The 23,018-nt window shown below is 37.2% G+C and overlaps 2 protein-coding genes and 1 long non-coding RNA gene across 7 annotated transcripts in view; 2 read left to right on the forward strand and 1 right to left on the reverse strand.

Moving 5' to 3' along the window:
- The window catches only part of GNRHR (gonadotropin releasing hormone receptor), a 29,661-nt gene extending 28,245 nt beyond the window's left edge, over positions 1–1,416 (forward strand). The window contains exon 3 of one of the 2 annotated variants that reach the window (XM_059924072.1): positions 1,172–1,416. In XM_059924072.1, coding sequence (XP_059780055.1) covers positions 1,172–1,416 — 245 coding nt within the window. The remainder of the gene's footprint in view (positions 1–1,171) is intronic. The other variant, XM_059924073.1, reaches the window with a different exon arrangement.
- Positions 1–17,551, reverse strand: part of LOC132366479 (uncharacterized) — a 32,979-nt gene extending 15,428 nt beyond the window's left edge. Inside the window, exons 1-2 of the long non-coding RNA XR_009503445.1 lie at positions 17,436–17,551; positions 2,276–2,342 (exon numbers count right to left, since the gene is read on the reverse strand). This is a non-coding gene — a long non-coding RNA (uncharacterized LOC132366479). The remainder of the gene's footprint in view (positions 1–2,275; positions 2,343–17,435) is intronic.
- A 103-nt stretch (positions 17,552–17,654) lies between these two features.
- The window catches only part of UBA6 (ubiquitin like modifier activating enzyme 6), a 98,333-nt gene continuing 92,969 nt past the window's right edge, over positions 17,655–23,018 (forward strand). For 3 of the 4 annotated variants that reach the window (XM_059922904.1, XM_059922902.1, XM_059922903.1), the window contains exons 1-2: positions 17,655–17,770; positions 21,574–21,636. In XM_059922904.1, coding sequence (XP_059778887.1) covers positions 17,700–17,770; positions 21,574–21,636 — 134 coding nt within the window. In that variant the 5' untranslated portion in view covers positions 17,655–17,699. Of the gene's footprint in view, positions 17,771–21,570; positions 21,637–23,018 lie in introns of those variants that run through there. The other variant, XM_059922905.1, reaches the window with a different exon arrangement.

Consider the following 23,018-nt stretch of genomic DNA (forward strand, 5'->3'; position numbering starts at 1 on the left):
ATCCCAGCACTGGAGCCTACAGGCTGTTGGGTGGGGCCAGGTCTCGGTGAGAAAATGGCAGCCTCCAAGAGGGCTCATGCCAATGAGTACTCCCCAGAACTACCACCGCCAGTGTCCTTGCTCCCACAGTGAGCCACAGCTACCACACATCTCCACAAGAGACCCTCCCCTACTAGCAGGTAATTCTGGCTCAGTCTCTTATGAGGTCATTATTTTTTCCCGTGAGTCCTGGTGTGCACAAGACCCTGTGTGCACCCTCCAACAGTGGAGTTTCTGTTTCCCCCCGGCCTTTGGAATTCCTGTGATCAAACCCCTGGCTTTCAAAGCCAGACCCTCTGGGAGATCCTCTTTCCATTGCCTGACCCCCAGGCTGGGGAGCCATACATGGGGCTCAAAACTTTCACTCCTATGGGAGAATTTCTGTGGTATAATTACTTTCCAATTTGTGGGCTGCCAACCCAGCATGTATGGGATTTGTTTTTATCATGACTGAGCCCCTCCTACCGTCTCATTGAGTCTTCTTCTTTGTCTTTGGATGTAGGGTATCTTTTGGGGTAGCTTCCAGCATGTTTTGTTCAGCAGTTAGTTGTGATTTTGGTGTTTCTGTAAGAAGAGGTGAGCTCACATTCTTCTACTCCACCATCTTGTCCTCGTCCTTCAATGTCCTTAATGCCAACTAGGATTCTGACACCAGTTCCAATGCATGTGTTTCTTCCATGTGCCAAGCTTACATTGCCTCCCGCAATGGCGATGGCACCTCCTGCGTGGCCAGTCGGGAAAGAGGTGGAATTTATAAATTTATAAAGTAAACATGGTTATGTTGGCATGACAACCAAAAGGCAGGGAATTCAACTCAGCTCAACCTCAGTCTGCTCTCTTAAATTTATATTTTAAGAATTTGAGTAGCCCCTTATTTCAAATCCATATTAGTTTGATGGAAAATTTATTTTAAGAGTACTACTATCTTTAATATTTTCTATTCATTATGTAACATAGTGGAAAACTTGAAATATAAACAAGCCTTTCAAACAAATTGTCATTATTAAAAATATTAGAAATTTGCTTCCATTATATTCATCAGGTTGAATTATGATTCTCTCTTCCTTTTTGTCTACTTTGGTTTTGTAATAAAACTGGTTGTTAAATGCCTTCTCTTTTCTCTACCTAAAAGAACTACAACTGAATCAATCCAAGAATAATATACCACAAGCTCGACTGAGGACTCTAAAGATGACGGTTGCATTTGCCACTTCATTTACTGTCTGCTGGACTCCCTACTATGTCCTTGGAATTTGGTATTGGTTTGATCCTGAAATGGTAAACAGGGTGTCAGATCCAGTAAATCACTTCTTCTTTCTCTTTGCTTTTTTAAATCCATGCTTTGATCCACTTATATATGGATATTTTTCTCTGTAATTGTTAGACTACATAGGAAGTCACGTAAACATACACGTAAACTATGTAGGACAAGGTAATGAATTTCCCCTTTTGGGAATGATAAACACAAAGCATATTCCAGCACATTTACATACAAACAAAGCAGAGTTTCAGATTATGGTATTACATTTATTCGTTTGGAAATCACATTGTCAGAAACTCAATTACTAGGAAAATTTTTTTCAGGAAAAATAATTAAATATTTCCTCTTAACCATTAGCTTCTAAATTAATCTCTTCACTTACTGAGCTCCTATAACATATTATATGGGTTTTTAAATCACTTTCTTCTTTTATAATATATAAATATTTAAAATAGCCATGGCCTAAGGCAAACAGATGCCAAAAAGTAACGCTGAGAAACACAGTCCTAACCTCAGCATGCCTTGGAGAGTTTTTCTCCAAAGGGGCTTAGCAGCAATTACAATCTTATGCTAAAACAATAAATACATAGAGCACAGAGATAGCCCTGCCCATGTGATCAGTTTTCCCTTCTATGGTTTAAAAAAACAAAATGCAATGAATCAAATTTTTTCCTTGGCTTCAAAAGCATTCTGATGTTTGGAGTATTCAGCAACCAACCCACCGTCCACTGCTCCAACCTGACAAGACTTATAAATAGTTCTCTTTCATCCCATTCTTCACTTGGTACAGGTTGTGAAGTGCCTCCATATAAAAGGGAGTTTCAGAGGGGCTCAGATTTGGACAGGGGGTTAGAACATTCCTCTTGGGCTGTGTAGTCTATGGAGTTTGTGGTAATTAAGTGTAGTAATAATAACACTGTTTTAAAATGCAATCATGAAAAGATATATACTGATTATGTTTTATAAATAACATACCTTCTCTTCTAATATCAGGGATTTTTTTCTATCTTCTGATCTTTCTAAATCCATAATCCACAAATCACTAAAAAAAAAAAATAAGAAATCAAGCAAATGCACAAGTAAAAAGTTATTTGGTATGTAAAATTAACTCTGAAAACCTCAGTTTCACTATATATAGGTCAAAGGAGACAGAAGGGTATTGGAAAAGGGAAAAGAAAAACTCTCTGTAAATGTATAACTAATACCTGCTGATGTTCACATTGAGTGGTATGGTTTCCAAAATATGTCAGCACAATACCTCTTTTAATTCAGGCCTATTTCCACCCATTCCATGAAAAAGGGGATAGGATGAAAGGGTTCTATAATATCCATTAAATAAGAAAACCATATAAGGGAATTAAAAGAAATTCAACCACTCTTTAACTTATTTTTTAAAAGAAATAGGTAAAATATTATTATATTCACATGAGGTATGTAGTACCACACAAAAGATGAAATGTCATTTCCACACATTCCAGGCCCTGTGGAACTGTGATAAGTAAACTACTAATTAAACTAATGGTAGGTCTTTCCTTTCCTTATTTTTCTCTTCTCATACTTTGTCTTTTAGTGTTGTAGTGTGTAGTAGTTATTTTTCCACATTCCAGGTTATTTTCCAATTCTGTCTCCATTGGTCCTATTTCTGTCACTATTGAACTCCTTCCTTCTACTCTTTCATTCATATCTTTTTACTAAACTCATACCTTTAATTAGCCAATCAATGCCCCAACTCTACAGTTGAATTGGGCTGAACTCAAATTTGTAATGTGCTAAAATGCTCAAAGTTAACTTTAAAGGTGTGTATACTAATACCAAGAATTTAAAGTTCCACTAGATGACACAGGAATATAGATAAGTCACAACAAAACCATTCTTCTCTACCGTCTCTTTGTCATACGTATTCTTATTCCCAAACTGATAACAATTCTTACATATGGATTTAAAGGCAAAAATATACAAGATACAATCTAACGGCTTTGTTAGATATGTGTTTATTGAACATATGTCAGTTTGGCTTTTACACATTCAAGAAACTGCTCTACTTAGATACGCTCTCAGGCATTTTTTAATACATTAACTAAAGGGCTATTCAAAATCTTGATGCAGGTGTTTTTAAACTGTGGGCCATTCACAAAACTGTATTACAATGCAACTGCTTTACTTTTATTCCTATTTGTATTATTTTATGCATTTAAAAACATTATCCTGAGAAGGGTTTTTGGCCATCCCACACTGCCAAAGGAGCCAATGTCACAAAAAAGGTTAGGAATTCCCAACTGATTCTGTACATTCATAAAGAAGTTTATTACAATAAAAATGTATCAGAATGTATTCACCTGATACATTTACATATATATATATATATATATATATATTCATAATAATGTTAATATTGAAACTGTACTGGATTGTTTCAATTTGATCACTCACCATTTTCAACCTTAAAAACTCTCTTAAGGCTCAACATGTAATGAAACACTTGGCAGAAATAAGTATATTATATAAATGTTGTGGTCTGTAAATTATAATGTGGATATGGATTTATACAAAAATTAATAGTGCAAAAGGTAAATGTGGCTTTTAAGTTAAAGATACATCACTCAATATAGAGTATTTCATATTTGGTATTACAGTCATTTACTCTATTTTCAGTCATAATAAAAGATGAGGATTCCTTGTAAAAAAGGATACATTCTGCAGAGTTAATCCAATATATCAGATAATTAAGATTCTATCTTGGATATCTCCTCTTCTATTTGGCATATAAAACTGGTTAAAAAATGGATTTCCTCTTGCTAAATTCAATTTAGTAATACATGACATGAACAAACAACAATGAATTAAAAGATTGTGCAAATTCAATTTCAGCCTACAAAACAGAGATATCATAGCTTAAAACAAACAAACCAAAAATGTTGGAGTACTACAAACATAATCTTCCCAGCAGCATAAATCAGTGTAAATGAGTTAGAAAAAAATTTTAAGTGCCCTGATCTCAGAACTTACTTGGTAGTCACAAAGAGATAATATTTATGAGCAGTTAAAATACATTTGAATTTCATCTATTTAACCTTTAGCCTAGTTTCAAATGTCGAACCAATTCTTGTTGTCTAATTACTATAAATTGTGTCCATAGGAGACTAAATAGAATAAGATTCAATTTAATTTCTAAGATTAATTGATTTAAATCTTCAATTTAATTCTTTTGGTTATTAAGTTTAAAAATTAGGTATAAAACAATAAGTCTAATTTTTAAAATTATATAATATACAAAGTGCATGAATAGGAAAAATAGAATATGTGCAAAAAGTGTTGATATAGTTATCTCTGAATGATTTTTTAAATTTCTTGTGAATACCTGTATCCCAAATTTCCAGAATGAACATATATTGCTTTTCTAAGAGAAAAAGGTACAATAAATATTATATGTGTGTTTGTATGACTTTTGTGCTGTTTCTGTTAGAGTGCTTTCTGCTGTAAGCAATAGAAATGTCAGACTAGACGTGGCATGTTTCCATTTCACGTTATAGGAAGTCCAGAAGAAAGCATGCAGAGTTGGTTAGTTCAGAGCTTTGAGTCATTTTCTCTGCTTCCTCTAGGCTTTCGTGATCAGAAACTACTTGTCACCAACTAGAAGTCTCAAAGGCATAAAGAAAGGGTGGTTTCTCACCATACATCTCTCTTTCCCAGAACCATCAGCACTTCCTCTTAGATTGGCTAGAACTGGAGCACATGACCACCTCTAAACTATCACTAGCAAAGGAGAAAGGGATTACCCTAAACACCTTAAGGGTATGTTTTATCTTATGGAGAGCAGCACTCAATTTCCCTGAACATTTAGTCACCTGATAACTTTTAAAAAATATTTAGTTCTTTTTTTCTTCTCTCTTTTTTTTTCTTTTTTTGTGAGAGCAAGAGGGGAATGTTTTGGGGATCAGAAGGCAGAAGTACCTGCTACAATCACCAATTACCTTCTCAAAATAAAATCAGGACTATGTATATCACAAAATTTAAATAGCACACAATTTAAACACAAAGAATAAAGGCTAAATATAGTCTTGGTACATTGTAATTATACAATAAATGTAGCCCTAAGGGAAAAGAACAAACTTTATTGTTTTTCACAATCTAAATCCAAACATTTAAACTCCTGTGGTTGGAATCTTCAACTGATGCATAGAGGGTAACTTCCACCCAATTATTGACTTTCTTTTATAACTAGTCCATTGGATAAGAAATTTGCATAAGTTTTAAAAATTCTAACTATCACTTCAGATCAAGAGAATAATTGTCAAATAAATTAATAATTTTAAAATGTGATCAAAACTAAAAAAATAAAAAAAAATAAAATAAAAAAAAATGTGGCAACCTGAAGTGGATTTCCCATGAAGCTAATGAAACTTAATTTCAAAGCTCCTCATTTAGCCCCCTCATGAGCCCTGGAAAAGAAGTCTTCCCGTGGGTACATGTTTTTATAAAATTCATAAAAATAAGATATTATAATTACAATAATTAAGACTCTTTTCACTTTTACTTCCCCTCTGTCACACTCATCCCTCAGATGAGGTGGTGTTGGAGTTGGAATGGCCATGGATAGCTTTGGGATCCAGCCAAGGGGAACTTGAATTAGGTATATATTTACATTGAATCTAGAGGGATATTTTGTGGTTCTTGGTCACTTTCATGTGTAGTTAAGTCACTGCTAACCATCACAGTAAGCATCTAGGCATAGTACTAGATAAAATATTGTTACCCCCATACTGACTTACCTGGCATAGTGACAGGAAAGTGTAGGGCCAGAGGTCATATCATGATATGGAGGTGTCTAGAGTATGGCACCAGAACTATTTGAGTAGTGGAGGAAAAGTAGGGTATAAAACGTACAGAAACTGGTCTACAGAAATTATTTCATTCCTTAGCATGTCCACCCTAAAGTGATTCCCAATAAATCACACCCCTGTATAAGCTACTCTTGCTTCCAACCATGCTTTACCTATGGAAAAGGTAATGGGATATCATTTCTTTGATTAAGCTATAAGGTAAAGGTGATAGGATGTTCCTCCCATGACTATTGTTACATTATATATGATTATCTTAGCTGAGCCCGAAATTCTCCTGCTGCCCTTGAAGAAGCAAACAGCCACGCTGTGAACTACTTTTGCAGAGAGTACGTGGCAGGGAATTGTGGGCAGCCTCTAGGACCTGAGGGTAGCCTCTGGTGGACAGCTAATGAGAAGCTGGGACCCTCAGTCATACAGTTGCAAGGAAACGAATTCTGCCAACAACCTGATAGCCTGCAAGTGGATTTGTCCTTAGTCAAGCCTACAGAGAAGAGCACAGCCTGGCCAACATCTTGATTACAGCCTGCTGACACCCGAAACAGAAGACCCAGTCTCATGCCTGGACTCCACACCCACAGAAACTGTGAGATAAATGTGTGTCGTTTCAAATCACTATGCTTGTGGTAATTTATTATGCAACAATGGAAAACTAATATACTTAGCATGTAAAATTGTAAGAAAAAGATTGGGTCCTCATCAAATCCTAGTTAAAATAGAAATTCTCTCCTTTCAGAAATATACTCAACAATGCAGCATATACAATTATAAATGCCTATATTATTTTTTCTTTTTGACTGGAAATGTAAAATTTATCAGAATTCCTGTGTTTGTAGGGTACAAAACTGTAGCAGTACTAAAGCCAGTGAGTACATCTGTTTCATGCATCTCAATGTATGCGATTAAATGTTAGGATGTCATTACTTACAAAGAATTTTGAAATTGAAAGAAAAAAATTAAAACTATCAATATATAAAACATTATATTATAAAACATTGTTATACTAAGACATAATTAGGGAGTATGCAGCCAAAATAATTTAGTGGAAAAAGTACTTTAGAGTTATATCAAGCAGTTAATGCTTAAAATTATTACTTTTTTTTTTTTTTTTTTTAGATTTTGTGATGTTTGTAAAAACTTCAGGCCCCAGAAAACATGAATCCTTCTGATAGAAACTAAGCCCCTGCATTATTTCTAAGACCACTTTCCACTTTCCAAACTTATACACTAGTTCTGGTAAAAGGATTCAAATCTTATTTTCTTGGGATTTACTATCCCAGTGATCTCTTCAGAAAGCTAGACTTGCTAGAATGGGGTCCTGCCTTATTCTTACCATTCTAATGCCTCCTCTCCATTAGAATGGGACTGAAGTCTGCTCCTAAACCAACTTTAACTAAGGAGAACATGCTATTTTATTTCAGGCATCTCTGCTGCAAACTATACTGGTCTGTGTACCAAAATCTCTAATGCTCCCTACTTTTATAGATTTTTAATTACTATGCTCCACCCACCTGATAGGATGTATCTTGCTGCACTCTCATCCACTGCTTTCTCTATTACTAGTTGATCTCTGGAACTAGTAATTATCTATCACTAAACATGCTGGATGTGTTCTACTTTCTAGGATGCACTTACCATATTCACTGATAGCTGGTTCCTCTACAACAATTGCTTGCCCCAATAGATGTAGTTCCCAGGAATACCTTCACAAGGTCTCCAAGTCCATTGCAGATAACAATCCCATGACAAGCTATTTGACAAAATGCAACCACTATCAGAATAGCACTGTCAAATTCAATAGAAAACAGATCCCAAAGAAATAGAAATGCAGAAGCCGACAAAGATTTATCAGAGGAGCGCTCTCTCAACTTCCCACTATTAAACCTTCCTAAACTATATCCTGTTCTCTGTGTTCTCCTATTACAATGGAAGACTTGTCCCTGCTCCTCTTAAAAGCCAATTCCTTCCCTTGTGTTGTGGATACCATTCTCTCTCACCTTTCAAGGACATCACTTCAGATATCCCCTTGTCCTCCTACACCATCAATCTCCCCCTTTCTACTAAACCATTCCCATTGCTGTATGAAAATGCTTTTTATCTTGCATCTTAAAAAAAAATCCTCCTCAGCTATATATTCAATTTCAGCTTCACCTCCCACAATCCATTTCTCTACTCTCCCTCCCAGAAAACTTCTCAAGAGTTGTCCACACCTGATAACTCCTCTTCCTGACTTCCCTTTTAATCCTCAACACCTGTCACCTTGTAGTCTGTCCTTACTACTCCAGTGAAACTCTAGTAAAGGTCACCAAAGATCACCCTACTATGAAAGCTAATGGTGATTTCTCTGTTCTTGACTTACTGTAATTTTCATCAACATTCAAACAATTGTTCATTCTCTCTGTAAGGAGCTCAGGTGAAGGAGGACTGGGCCGTATCTTGGAGAATACTGGAGTGGCAGGAGTTGAAAGAGAAAGCTTGACTTGGGAGAGACCACAAGACAAAGAGGTGGGTTGGGAAATTGTCAAGCACCAGGGAGCTACATGGAAGCTTAATTGATGTCTGAGGGCCATCCCTCCCTCTTCAAGTGAGTAAATAATATTGCCGTCACAGAGGAGCCCCATTGCTGTTTTTCTTATCACTATCTGGTGAATGGCCTTCCATTTTCAGATATCAGCACAATATCCCTTGGCCATTCATGAAAACAGTCATCATCCTAAAACAAGGCTGAGCCCCCATCTGAATAACTATTCTGGGTAGAAATCCAACTTTCAGCAGTCTAGTATATTTTTAATTCCACTGAAAAGAGGGGGTGGTAATTCCTTAACAGATTAAGAACAAAGCCCAGCATCAATACTTGAGTGGAACTGGACAGTGATGAATTCCTATACCAATTCGCTTCCCACTTGAGACACTCCTCTTAGCTCTGTGAAACCATCCCCTCCCAGTTTTTCTCCTATCTCACTAGGAGTTCTTTCTCAGTTTCATTTTTTTCTCCTTCTATTCTACCTAATATTTATATGGGCTCAGATCTAGGGATTCTTGGTTTATCTGTCTACCCTCTCCCCCTTGGGGATATCACTCAGTCCTGTGTGTGTGTGTGTGTGTGTGTGTGTGTGTATATATATATATATATATGTGTATATATGTATATATATATACACATATACAAACACATGCACATGTACACACACATATTTATATACTATATATTTTTAAATTTATATATTTAGCTCAGACTTCTCTAAGCTACAAGTTCATAGATCCAAATTTATACTTGACTCCTCTACATGCACATCTTAAACTCAATATATCTTTATTATGTTATAATGAACTCTTTATTTCTTCCCTAAATCACTTTCTCATTTATTCTTTCCATCTCAATGCTGGCACCAAAGTATGCCTAACTTGTTCAAGCCAAAATCCAGGATTTATTCTTAATTTATCTCTCCATAGTATCTTATATCTAATCCATCAATAAGTTCAGTCTTCAAAATATTTTCCAAATCTATTTCTCTATTCCTATTGTCATTGACCTAGTCTAACCCAGCATCATCTCTCTCAACCTGATTAGAGCCACAAACTTCTCACCAAATTCCTCTTGCTCTGCTATAATCCATTCTCCACAAAGCAGCCAGAATGCTCGTTTTAAATATAATTAAAATGTCACTCCTCTGCTTACTCTCTAATGACTCCACATTCCACTTAAAACAAAATCCAAATTTCTTATTTTGGTGTTCTTGAGCAACTCTGAATGATCAATTCTGACTTCAGGCTGAGAGGCTGTGGGACATTGCCAATGTTAACTTTTTTCCTTCTTCAGTAAAAGGATGGAATTAGTATAATATCATCATTGTCCCTAAAGAGTGACACAGCAAGACCCACACTGTGGTTCAAGGAAATATATGTGTGTGTGTGTGTGTGTGTGTGTGTGTGTGTGTGTGTGTGTCTGTGTATAATATATATTTTATATATTTATAATTTTGTATATATATTTACATGTATATGCTAAGAGAAATGAAATATGTAAAACTCTAAAATTCTTTGTGATATTTCAGAGTGCAGATGTAATACAAGTTTGCTGCCTTAATGTTTCTATTCAGTAATGGAGAGAAATACTATCAACTAGGATGCTTTAAGCTAGAAGAATGAGAAACCCAATTAAAAATGGCTTAAACAAAAAGAAACTATTTCACATAACAAGCATTCCAGAGCTTAGCTGACTCAGAGTTGCAGGAAATTTAGGATTTTGGCATATGCACTGTATCAGTTTTTTTGATCTCAGGCTTGTCCATTTTGGCCAGGAAAAACTTGAAACGGCTGCAGGAGTCATCTCCTCACAGAGTAAGTCCGAAGACAAAAAAGGGAATATTTCCATGATGTGTCTATTCTTATCAACAGGGAGAATCTTCTTCAGAAACCCATCCATAGGACTACCTCTCACTTATTATCCTGAATCGCCTAACATCCCAATGCCTAAACCAGTCAGCTCTAAGGAGATTGGGATTTTGACTATTTTAGACCAATCATAACTCAGTATCTAGGGTTAGGGAGAAATCTAGCCTCCCGTGAAGCTCATGGCAGCCTTGTCTGAACAAAATTGATATTCTGTTAACAAGAAAGAAGAGAGATCTCTTACCAAGAAAGAAGGAGTATGATGTCTTTCAACCTGTCTTTCAGCAATTTGAATGAATAAAGAGAAGCTGTGATTAGATGTCATCAATGACCATAATTTCTGTTCAGTAGAAGTATTAAAAGTGATGGGAGCATCTCCCATTTTGAAGCAATCACCAGATCTATCCACGAAACTTGGTGGTAGGCAAATCTATTTCTTGCCTATTCCTTTCATCCAGAATTGCCCAACATTTGGAACTAAACAAATCTCACCAGCAGAGGGCTGAGGATTCATGCAGGTAATTTGTTGTTGTTGCCATTGTTACTTAATATTATCTTAATTGATAATAAAGAATCTTTAGAGTATGTTTATTCTAAACTTGTCATTTTACTAATTATTAAATCAGATATCTCTCTTCCTACCTTATTGGAGATGATAACCTGGACTCAGTATCTATTCCCTCACCGTTGCTTCCTGTTTCTACCACCCTGCATTAAAGCATCCTTAATCACATTGGTGAGGTTAGTGTCCAGAATAGAAATAGCTGCTGGGAGCTCTATTTCCTGGAATATAAAATCCAGCATCCCACCCAAAGCCCAGTGATAAGAGGATTGTGAGAGATGACTCTTTCAACACCTTCTTCAGTGAGAATAGTGTTGTCTAGTATGTCCCCACAAGAATGTTTATAGATAGACGTACAACGAATTGTAAGTGATGAAGGTCTCTCTAGAATGCCATCACTGGCAAAGAAGATGTTGCAAATAGCTGAGCCTCTAGGCACTACACCATTGAAGAGGAAATCAGTGACCTAGCGTTGGACAGGATTCAGAAGCTAGCTGACCTGAGTGTAGGTTCAGGCTTTCTTGGATTTCTGCTGGTTGGTTGTAAAGCCAGTTTCTATTTCTCATTCCTGCTGATAGTTGATTATAGGAACAGTTCTCCATTTACCCAGCTTCTTAGTTTTTCTTAGCTGTATCTGAAGTCTTCAACTTCATCTACTCTGGAGTATTATGATTGTGCTTTTATATGAGATAATGGGGCTACCTATATTTGTGTAAAAACCTTAATTACAAGCACTCAGTATACAATAACCTTAACCACATTATCAACAGGATTGTATTCTCCGTCACTGCTTCCCTCAGATTTTATGATGCCTTGCACATTTATGTGACAGAATTCCATACTAACTTTTTCTCTATCTCCATACCTCCCTCCCTCTGTCCACATATATCCCAGTTATCTTTGCTAGAAAAACCAATCACAAACATTTTCTGTAGCAGAAATTACTAATTCTTTTTCTATTACCTTGTAATGGTAAATATAAGGCATTTCTAAAGGCAGCATTCAGAGTATAAAATCACATCAGAGCCAAGAGGAATGGGACCGCAAATAAACTAAGCAACAGAAACAAAAGACTAACACAAAGATCGGTGCAGTCCAGAACGCAATAAGGAAAGCCGTACTGAAAGGAGGTTTAGAGGTAGCCCAAAGAATGAGTTAGAGGAAGCGAGTTAGAGCAGCGCAAAATTTGGTCCTAGGTCTAGCAGCGCACAGATCACCAGGGAACTTGTCAGAAATGCAAATTCTCAGCCCCTACCCAAGCATACTGAAGCATAAATGCTAGTGGGGGTCCAACAATCTGCTTTAATAGGCAGGCCAGGAGATTCTGGTGTGTGCTGAAGTTTGATGCCTCCAGGCTAGAGGTGCTGGCTGCCAAACTAAAGATGAGAAAACAAGCCGAAAATGAGAAGGGAGATGATCTGAACATTGTTTCAGTCAAGAAAAAAGATGTGAAATTGGATAGTATAGTTTGAGTCTATGGTGAACAGTGACTGTGGCTGAATTCGGATCTTTGGAGTAGGGCTCTGAGCATCCTCTTTCATAAAGGGGTTGAGGTGCCTTTATCACCCAATTAGGGCACATCCAGATGCATTTACAGCATAGTGCCTAGAAAGACACAAAAACATGAAGTCCCACTTAGGGATTTTCAGGTTTGTCATCTGTTTTCTACCAATATTAGAAGAAGGTTAAACTTAGAGGCATGATTTATTATATTTTATCTCTAGTCACTGTTGCATAAGCAGTTAAATCAAACAATAAAGTGTCTTGAAAAATATATTTCAATCGTTAATCTACAGTGACTTGTCTTTTTATTGCTCTATGGGCAATTTTTTAAAAATATTTCAGGAAAATGTGATATGCATATATCCTAATTCATAGACCACTTAAGATGATAATTATTCACATTTTGAAAAGGTTTATTTTCTTCACAAAGGAATTCCCTCTAGGTTCTTCTAAATAGTCTCTAATAATCAGCTTCAAGCCAGTTCAAATGTTACCGCAACATCTTTGGACAAAGACGCCTGCTTCAAAACTCAGGAGGTTGGCTGCTTTCCAACCATGTTCATGAAGGCCTGACCTCAGGACGTAGTACTCCCTATTCTTTATGATAGTCACGGAACAGGTATTCCAATTGTTGGGATCTGGGTATAATATACTAGAGAAATACTCAACAAGGGATGAAGCTAGTTGTGGCTCTGTACCTGTAATGATGTGAATTTATCCAAGACATTTAAACTCTTTACCTCTTTGATTCATCCTCTGTAAAGAAATAGGGTTGTATACTGAGGTGACTGCTAAATATCCTTTCTGTGCTAACAGTCAATAACTTAGGAGAATGAAGTAAAAAATGCATGTAAATAGCCTCTATAATTATAAAACACAATATAGATGTTATTTATTATCTTTATAATTTATGATGTGAACTATTTAATTTGCAGAAATCCAATTTGTACATAAAATTTCAGGAAGATATTCATTACAATGTACACTTACATGATGATCAAGATGGGGCAATTCTAAATGTATTGTGGTATCCTGGATTGGATCCATACAGAAAAAAGGACATTAGTGAAAAACTGGTGAAATCCAGATAAAGTATGTAGCTAGTTAATAGTATTGTACCAGTATTAATTTCTTAGTTTTGACAAATGGACCACGGTTACTTAAGATGTTATCATTAGAGGAAGCTGAGTGAAGTATATACAGAAATTGTTTTACCTTTGCAAATTTTCTGTAAATCTAAAATTACCCAAAATAAAGATTTTAAAATAAAATTATTGTACTATGCCTTGAGAATGTAACTATGCATTCATACATACATACACACATATAAACACATGCAGCACAGGGACAACAGAAATGAAGGAAATCACAGAAATCAAGCCACCATATTTTTCAGCACTACACCAAAGCATCAAAAAAGGAGCTCTCTGGTGTTAGAAAAGTTTTCCTGAAACCTGTGAGAAAGGAAAAATGAGCTTGGACTAAGAAAGTAAAAATCTGCTTTGCCATTCATCAGGTATAGATAATAAACACAGATAAAGCCAGCTGTAAAGTTAACAGAAAATAATATCTCTCCCAAGAACATGCTGTAGTGTCACCAAAAAACCCACTATGAGTAACTGCTGCTTTTTTTACTCACAGAGAACTCTTTTCTCTAAAATCATAGATTGTCAAAAAACTTGCTCTTTGAAATCTTTCATTAAGATTGAAATATCCCATTCTTGGCTAGATGATCTGAGTTATGTGATAGAGACACAGCCTCTACTTCCAGAACTTCAGAAAAGGGGTTTGTGGACACATTCCTCACCTACTTTGACTTTGTAGCTTCCAAAAAAACAGGGTCCATGTTACAGTCCAGACCTAAGGTAGACCCCTTTACATACATCCTTCCTTTCTTTTGAGTCCATCAAAATACTACTTCGTTTTAATTTCTCCTAAATTCTACACTTCCCCAAATTCCTGTAATAAACCTACCTTTTCCTTTGTTTGATGAGGCATCCCATGGTGGGCTCCATGGAATGTGGCCTCCCTCCTTGCAATGAGCCAGAAACCTGACATTCTTGGAATACAGTTTTGTTTCTGATGGATGTAGTCTTATTGGACTAGAAAGCCTGCCTCATACTAAAAGTTAAAGAACAGTAATTTCACATAAAACTGAGCTGCCAAAAACTATCAAGTTCAAATACTATACAAAATTATTATCAAAAAAGAGAGAATAAGGAGTATAACATCATGATTACAGATAATGAAAGCATGCCTCAAACATGTGTCACAAAATAGATCAAAACTGAAAGTTACTATTTTTAAACTAGCTAAATGACATTAAGAAAATGATACAAGGTATGAAAGAACAACATGATTCAGAATTAGAAAAACACAATTAATTCTATGGAGGGAATCCTTTCACACTGTATACGTATATCAGATCATCACATTGCACACTTTAAATGTCTTACAATTTTATTTGTCAATTATATCTTGATAAAGCTGGGAAGAAAACAGAAAAACTCAGAAGTTAAGGTGACAGAACTCAGGAGAATTAGTAATAAAGAATTAATTACACACAACAGATTATGATTTTCCGTTAAGAACCTGAACCAATCCTTAGGTCAATGTTTTTCTCATCATTTTCGTTGTCTGACGCTCATTCTCTAGTAATTCTCCAGTAAGGGCTCATGAGAATGAAAGTCTCATCAAATACTGATATCATATCAAGTGTTGATAATAGTTTATACCCTTTGTACGTGAGAGTTAGTTTTGCTGGATATAAAATCCTTAGTGCATGCTTTGTCCCTTGAGTACCCAAAATATGTTGTTCCACTTTCTTCTGGCAAAAGTTTCACTGTGAAAAGTCCAGTGATATTCCAATTTTCTTCCCCATTTTGCAAATGTAAGAATACACTAAAATCTGTTAAATCTGGGTATCTGTTACATTGTTTGTTTGAAATAATTCACACTATACTTCACCAAATCTATCATGACCTCAATTTTAAGAACACCATTATTTTCTGTCCTGATAAAAAAGAAAAAAATACATTGCAATTCCAAGGAAGTTAAAATGTAGAAAAATGTGGGTCTTAGATAATATTCAGTATATTCATTTTCTATTGCTGTATAACAACTTACCGTAAACATAGTGGCTTAAAACAACACAAATTTATTAGCTCACAGTTCTAAGGTCATAATTGTGGGCCCATCACAGCTGGGTTCTCTGCCCAGGGCCTCACAAAGTTGAAATCAAGGTACTAGCAGACCTGTTGTGATCTGGAACTTGGGGTTTTCTTCCAAGGTCATGTAGGTGTTGACCAAATTTAGTTCCTTGCAGCTGTAGGCCAAGGTCCCCTTCTCCTTACTGGCTGGAAGCTGGAGGCCACTGTAAGCCCCTAGAGGTCATTCCCATTCCTTTCTATGTGCCCCCTTCCCTTTTCGAAGCCAGCAATGGAGATTTTCCCTCCCAACAAATTCCTCCTCACACTCTGAATCTCTTTCTCCAGGAAAAGACCAGTCTCTTTTAAAGGTAGAGAGGCAATTTACAAATAACAAACATACACCAGAAGGTGACAAATCTCAAAAAATAAAAATTTTAAAGTGTACACTTGATTTTCCCTCAGTCTAGAATGCTCTTCTGCTAGATATTCACAGGACTCACACACTTAGGTTTTTAGCTCAAATGTCACTTCTTCAAAGAGGCCACCTTTGACTACTATGTCTAAAATTGTCTCTCTCCTCCTCCCCAAGTCTCTTTCTTCATGTTATAAAGTTTTCTTCATCGTATTTACTTTCTAATGTTATTTTTCATTTATTTTCCATTTTTTGCCTTCCCACAATGAGACTGATGAAATCAGGGATCACTGTATCTCTATCACCCAATCATTGTCTAGTCATTAGGCCCTAATGTTTAACAGGCATTCAATAAATATTTAAGAAAGAAAGGAACAGGGAAAAGAAATTAGGAGAGAAACTGGTGTTATTTGCGGAGCGAACCTTTCAAAGATATTTATATCTATTAATTTTAGAATAAAGAGAGAAGACAGGGGATAAGTCCAGTCCTAGAGCAGAACCTTGAAAGAATGGGACACAGACCAAGTTCATTTTCATGATTATGTAGAAAAGGTATACAACTTAACTGAGAAATCTGAATGACAGCATAGGTGAGCAATAAGAAGTTTCCAGGTATTTGGAGATGTGCAAGTTGAAAAGAGAACAGAGGCACGAAGGATAATGCCCTTTTGCCTGGACCCTCTCTCCACACCAGAATGGGAAGAAATTCTAAGTAAAAATATCATACATTACAGATGATATAAATATAGAGTCAAACTATTTGTCAGTTTTTAAAATCCTACAGACATTTCTCCAAACATACACTTATATAGAATGAAAGATAAATCGTAATATTATTGAGTCACTCTAATTCTTGTTGTTTTCCAAGAAGAGTGAAAGGGGAGTCAATGGAAAGGGAATTAGATGAGAGGTCCTTACACATATGTTCAGGTACTTAATCTGGCAAGTCACACCAACCGTAAATTTCTGTCCCTCACAAAGTTAAGGGGGCAACCTGGATGCCATATGCCATTCATGGCTCATAAAATCACGATTCTATCAAATTTGTGACAGTGCTTGACACGTAGACGTCCAAAATTATTTGTTAAACGTGTAACGTCTTAAAATGGAATCTCAGACTGGAAATCCGGAGCTACTTATTACTAGCCTTCGGGTTTTTTAAAAGTATAAAATGGAAGGGGTTTCTTCTTCCTACTATAAAACTCTTAAGGATTTTGCTACGCAATCCCATCACTTCGCTGGCCACTGGAATCCTCTGTGTTTGGTAGGTGACTCGTACCTTCAGTGATTTGGTTCGGTTTACATCTGCCAGACCCCAGTCGCAACAGTCCACTCCCTGCAATCACCTGCAGCAAAGCCCACTCCACGACCACACCCAAACCGGAAGCCAGGACGCCTCTGGGCTTGACGGGAAGGCGCCGCCGGGCTGCGCGCTCCCCCAGGCCCGCCCCCTCCGGTGACGTCACCGCCCGCCCCTTGACCTCGCGGTCCTGCCCCCTTCCCTGCCTCCCAGTATCCAGCGGCGGCTGCGTCTTGGGAGGCAATGGAGGGCTCCCAGCCGGTGGCCGCACGTCAGGGGGAAGAAGCGTCCTGCTCCTCCTGGGGGGCCGGCAGGTGAGAGGACGTGTGTGGGCGCGAAGAAGCAAGGCGTGGCGGGCAGGACCCAGGGGCCGGCTTTCTGCTTCTCCCCCTAAGGCGGGCAGGGAGCGCGCGAGAGGCCGCGGGGCTGGCCAGAGCCGGCCCTGGGCGGCTAGGGGAGCGCGCGGTGTGGGTGTGGCGGCGTGGACTCCGGCCTCTGCGACTGCCGGCTTCGCTGAGGAAAAAGCCCACTTATCAACCCCTTTCAGCGCTTTCTCAGTTCTGGTTGGGGTCTGCCATCCTCCTTCCCCCCAGTCACCGGACGTGGAGGGGAGGAAGGGGCTCCGGCGGAGAGTTCTGGTCCGAGTCGCTCGGTGTGAGCTTCCCAGACCTGGTGCCGGACACCTTCCCTCCTTTCGATAAAGTGAAAGCTAAGCTCTGCTGTGCGCTGTCCTCCGCTGAGATTCTCCTTTGAAAACTATTACCAGAGGGAACTTGGTAATAATGAATCAGTGGTAGTCAGGACAGTCTGAGGCCTCCGTTGACGGCACTTTAAAAAGAAAGAAAGAGAGAAAAAGAAATCCAGGAAAAAAACGCGAGTTACCCATTCTTATTTCCCAGTTGGTGTTGAGGTTCATGTCTTTTCCATTCTGGCAAAAATAGAGGGGAAATGTGCGTGTAGTTCCTGTTTCAATCATTTCGTAATTAATGAAGCGGATAGTTATATTCTGCCCACTACCAGAATACAATATGCCGAAGATAAAAGTGGCGCATATTTGATTTTGAGCTAATGTGAATGTTCACAAACCTGTAGCATTTTCACCAGCTTCAGACTGAAGGGATGCTTTTGGTACCATCGTATTACCTGACATTGCCAGCATTGCCAAATTTACTTGGGAGATATTATGTAATACAAACAAAACCTCTCCTTATTTAAAGCACTTTTGATTGCCATGTAGACCTTATCATAAGAATGATTTTTGAAATATTCCAGTAAGGCAGAACTTTCTGAAAAGTAGGTGCCAGTGGTATCATTAAGTGACAGAACGGGTTAGAATGTAGCTCTTCTCATGTTTACTTAAGAGCTTTACCCACTAGACTATTGCCCTCCATGCAAGGAAGATAGCTAGTGAAAGTATACCAGGAATAAGAAAACTGTAATAAAAATTTTTGTTACAGTGCCAGGGTATATTGTGTATTTGTGTGTTTTTATTAGCTAGAAGCTGATATCACTTGATCATCTAATCAATATTTGATAACAGAAATAGTCACATTTTGATATTATATTTTCAAATCCTTTGGCTTGTATAGCAACACCAGGCCTAGAAAATAAGATTCCAAAACTGAATTTTGTGCTATCACGTTGTTTTTAGAATACTGTAATTGATAATTAGAGCTTCCCAAAACCTAGAATGGATCCCACTTTTGCCAAGATGATATTGATCTTAGCTGTCACCGTGGCTCAGGCCCAAATGTCTCAGCTGGTTCCCTCTGTCCAGGAACTATTTCTGTTTCCCAGTGTTTACCTATTATCATTTTTCTTTCTGTGCCATGCTGTGAAAAAATTGGAATGAACTGCAGTAAATGATACATCACTTTGTGTCTTGTTACACTAGTATGTTTAACCTTTTTTTAATTTTTAAAATTCATTTAACAGATTTTTTTTTTTTTAGTGCTTTCTTCATGCCTACTGTGAGAGGCAGTAGGCAGTATAATGTGGTTGTCAGGAGCTAGACTGATTAGATTCAGGGCTCAGCCATTTACCTGCTCTGTGACCATGGGCATATTATTTAAGTTAATCTCTGTCAGTCTCAGGTTTTTTCCTCTGTTCAATGGAGATAGTAATAGTGTCTATCTCATAAAGTTGAAAGGGTTAACTGAGTTAGTACATCTAAAGCAGTTAAAGCAGTGTGTGGCACATGTTTGCTCTTGTTATTAAATGCCAGGTACTGTTTTAGGGATTTGGAATACAGTAGTGAATTCCTAATGGATCATGTATTCTATAGGGGAAGGCAGGTGATAGTTAACGATAATGAAAAAAATACATAGTTAATGATTTGAAGAAAATACAGCAGGTTAACAAGTTAGGGAGCTACTTCGTTGATTGTGTTACCAAACCAAACTTGGTCTGCTTACCCAATGCACACCAAAGCCAATCTCCTGACACCAGGTAATGGTGAAGAAAAGTACAGTTTATTGCAGGGCCAAGCAAAGAGAATGGGCAGCTCATGCTCAAAAGACAGAAACTCCCTGTTGGCTTTCAGGGAAGGGTTTTTAAAGACAGTCTGAGGAAGAGGGTCGTGGGGTGTGTGATCCATGCTCAGTTCTCTGATTGCTTGACGGTGAGGTAACAGGGTAATATTTTTGGAACCTCAGTCATCAACCTTGTGGTTCCAACTGATCAGCAGTTCAGCACACAGTTAACTTCGTACACCTGGTGGGAGTTTTAGCATCCGCAAGACAACGAAAGGTCCTTGACTTTGTTTTATGGCTAAACTATTATTACTTTGCCGTGCTTGACTGCTTTCCTTTGTTTCTACATTTTCTCACCTCTCTGATTAAATTTGCTCTTTGGAACTCGGGGAAAGCCTAGGAGGCTAAAACTTTTGTACAAACAAGCAGGGAGGGGAAGTCTGTCCCAGGGAAGGCCCCACAGGGTCCTGCTCAGTTTCAATAGGGTGATCCCAAATGGTCTATGTGATATTTGTGAAGCAGTATTTTAATAGAGGCTTAAATGATAAGAGTCAGTTATTCAGAGATCTGAAGGAAGGACATTTGAAGCGAATGGAATAGCAAGTATAAAAACACTGAAGTGATAGCAAGCCTGGCTTTTTGAGGACCATCAAGTAGGCCAGTGTAGCTGAAGATAGTGAGCAAGAGGGAGAGGTGTGGGCGTTGAGGTTGGACAGGTAACTGGGAGACATACATAAAGGCCCTATTATGTATGTTAAGGTGTTTGAATTTTGTTCTAAGGGTAAAGAAAACTTACTGAAGGATAATTCTAAGTTAGGGAGTAATGTCTGACTACATTCTAAAAGTTTTAGGCTGTTAGATGGAAAATAAAGGGAAGGGCAATAGAAATAGAATAGTTAAGAGGCCTTTGAAGTAGTTCACATGAGATATGATGATGGTTTGGCCTGAGATTGTATTGACTGAAATAGTGAGAAGTGATCAGATTTGAGATCCCTTTTGAAGGTAGAACTAACAGCACTCACAGATAGAGAAAATAAGGGAAAAGTTAAGAAGATCCTTAGATTTTTGGCCTGAGCATGTGAGTAAGTGGTGGCATCATTTGCTTGGTGGTCCCAAGTGAGTTGGGAAACACTGGGGAAGAATAGATTAAGCAAGGGAAATTGAATTCTATTTGAGGCTTGTTATGTTTGTGATACCAGTTAGACATCAGAATAGAGATACTGTTCTGGCAGATGCATAAAATCTGGAGGGCAGAGGAGAGATCAAACATGTAGAAATAAGCTTAGATATCATTATATGGTAAATTCCGAGTGTGTATATTATAGAAGGTTTATGGGGCACGCAAATAAAATTGCTAAAATATAGATGCGTCAGAAAATATGTAGCAATGATAAACAACACCTGAGAATAAAACAACCATGGGCTCTTAATTTTATAATACACACAGGGTAGGCAGTCAGTGAATTTAATCTTGACCTATTTTTAAAATCTAAATAAAGTGGTAAATAATAAAATATATATCTGGTTTGTAAAACCTGTTTTAGTAACTAGTGAATCTGATCCCATGTATAATTGAATTTTACATTACAGAATATGAATATTGAATAGCCATACTGGCCCTTATAAGTTATGTTTTCTTTTTTCAGTGTGAATACAAATTTGCCCAATATGCCAACAGAATCTGTGGAGATTGATGATGCATTATACAGGTAAGAACCTTATGGAAACTGAAACATTTTCCCCATTCATTGTTCTCCAGTAACGGAGTAGTTTTATTCAAAGACACCATTAGGCCTATGCAGAATTTTGTAATATATATTCTAAGAGTTCTACTCAAGTTAAAAATTTGGGTTTCTTTTTTTGTTTTTTTTTACTGTAGGCTGAAAGCTTGAATAATATTTAAATCTTGGTTGCGTTAGGTTTAGGTGATATGACTAAGAATGATTTTGCTATCCACTACAAAATATACCTCTTGTTTCTGGACAGGAGTACATATTTATGTCCTTGATAGTGCAGGAGTCTCATGAAAGACAATTCATTTCACTTTAGTTAGTTATACAGTAGCATCTAGAGACCATGTTAACTTCAGTGTAATCTCATTAACAACATTGCATGTTTGCACTGTATAGACAGTGGAGAAGTATTTTGTGATTGAAGAGCTGTGATTTGAATGGAATTTAGTGGGACTTTTTTTACCATATTTTTTCATGAAATAAAAATACTTTTTTCAAAATTAAAGAAAAATTAAAAACACATAAATTGCTGTCATTTCTAGTAGATACTTTGAGATGTTTGCATGGAAGATAGTATACTCTCAGTTTAAAAGTTTTTAGATTTCCTCTATAAGTAATCATGAAAAAATAAATTTTATGTAGGTAGAATTTGGAACAATAGGCTCATCATGTAATTTGGATTTCTTTCTATATTTTTTTATGTGGGATGCAGAGTCAATTTTGAGCAGTTTAGGAGGAGCTGATATATACCACCTGGTATGTTGATTTCAAGTCACATTTTGTGTTATACCTTGGAAGAAGAGATAAAGACTAACTTGATTTTGCTTACGTGAAAACTGTTTTACCATGTGGTCTCCTGACTCTGATTATACTTCAGAAGTCATCTTAAATTTGGACTCTGTCTGTAGTTACGATGTTCTTAATGTCCTTCTGATCATATTCTTGGGATAACAAATGGTAGCTCCTTGAGATAGCATTGGCTAATTTTTTTCATTATTTGTTGCAGTCCTTGTGAAACATTTTTATATCCCTCCAATCCTATAATGGCTGATTAATGAACATAATTTTCAGTAAACCAGAGATTAAATTTTCCATTTGCAAAGCTAGGTAAGTCGGCTTACAGTTCACTTGTAGTCAGTTTGCTGGACTGAAAGTTATAGAATATAGCAATTTAGGTATCATATATAGCAGTTCATATATGATCAGGTATTGCTGGATTATAAGGTAGTTCTGTTTTTAATTTTTTAAGGAACCTCCATACTGTTTTCCATTGCAGCTGGACCATTTTACATTCCCACCAACAGTGCACAAGAATTCCAGTTTCTCCACATTCTCACCAACACTTATTTTCTCGGGTT

This window comes from Balaenoptera ricei, chromosome 5 (assembly GCF_028023285.1).
Source record: "Balaenoptera ricei isolate mBalRic1 chromosome 5, mBalRic1.hap2, whole genome shotgun sequence".
In the NCBI taxonomy this organism is placed as follows: domain Eukaryota; kingdom Metazoa; phylum Chordata; class Mammalia; order Artiodactyla; family Balaenopteridae; genus Balaenoptera; species Balaenoptera ricei.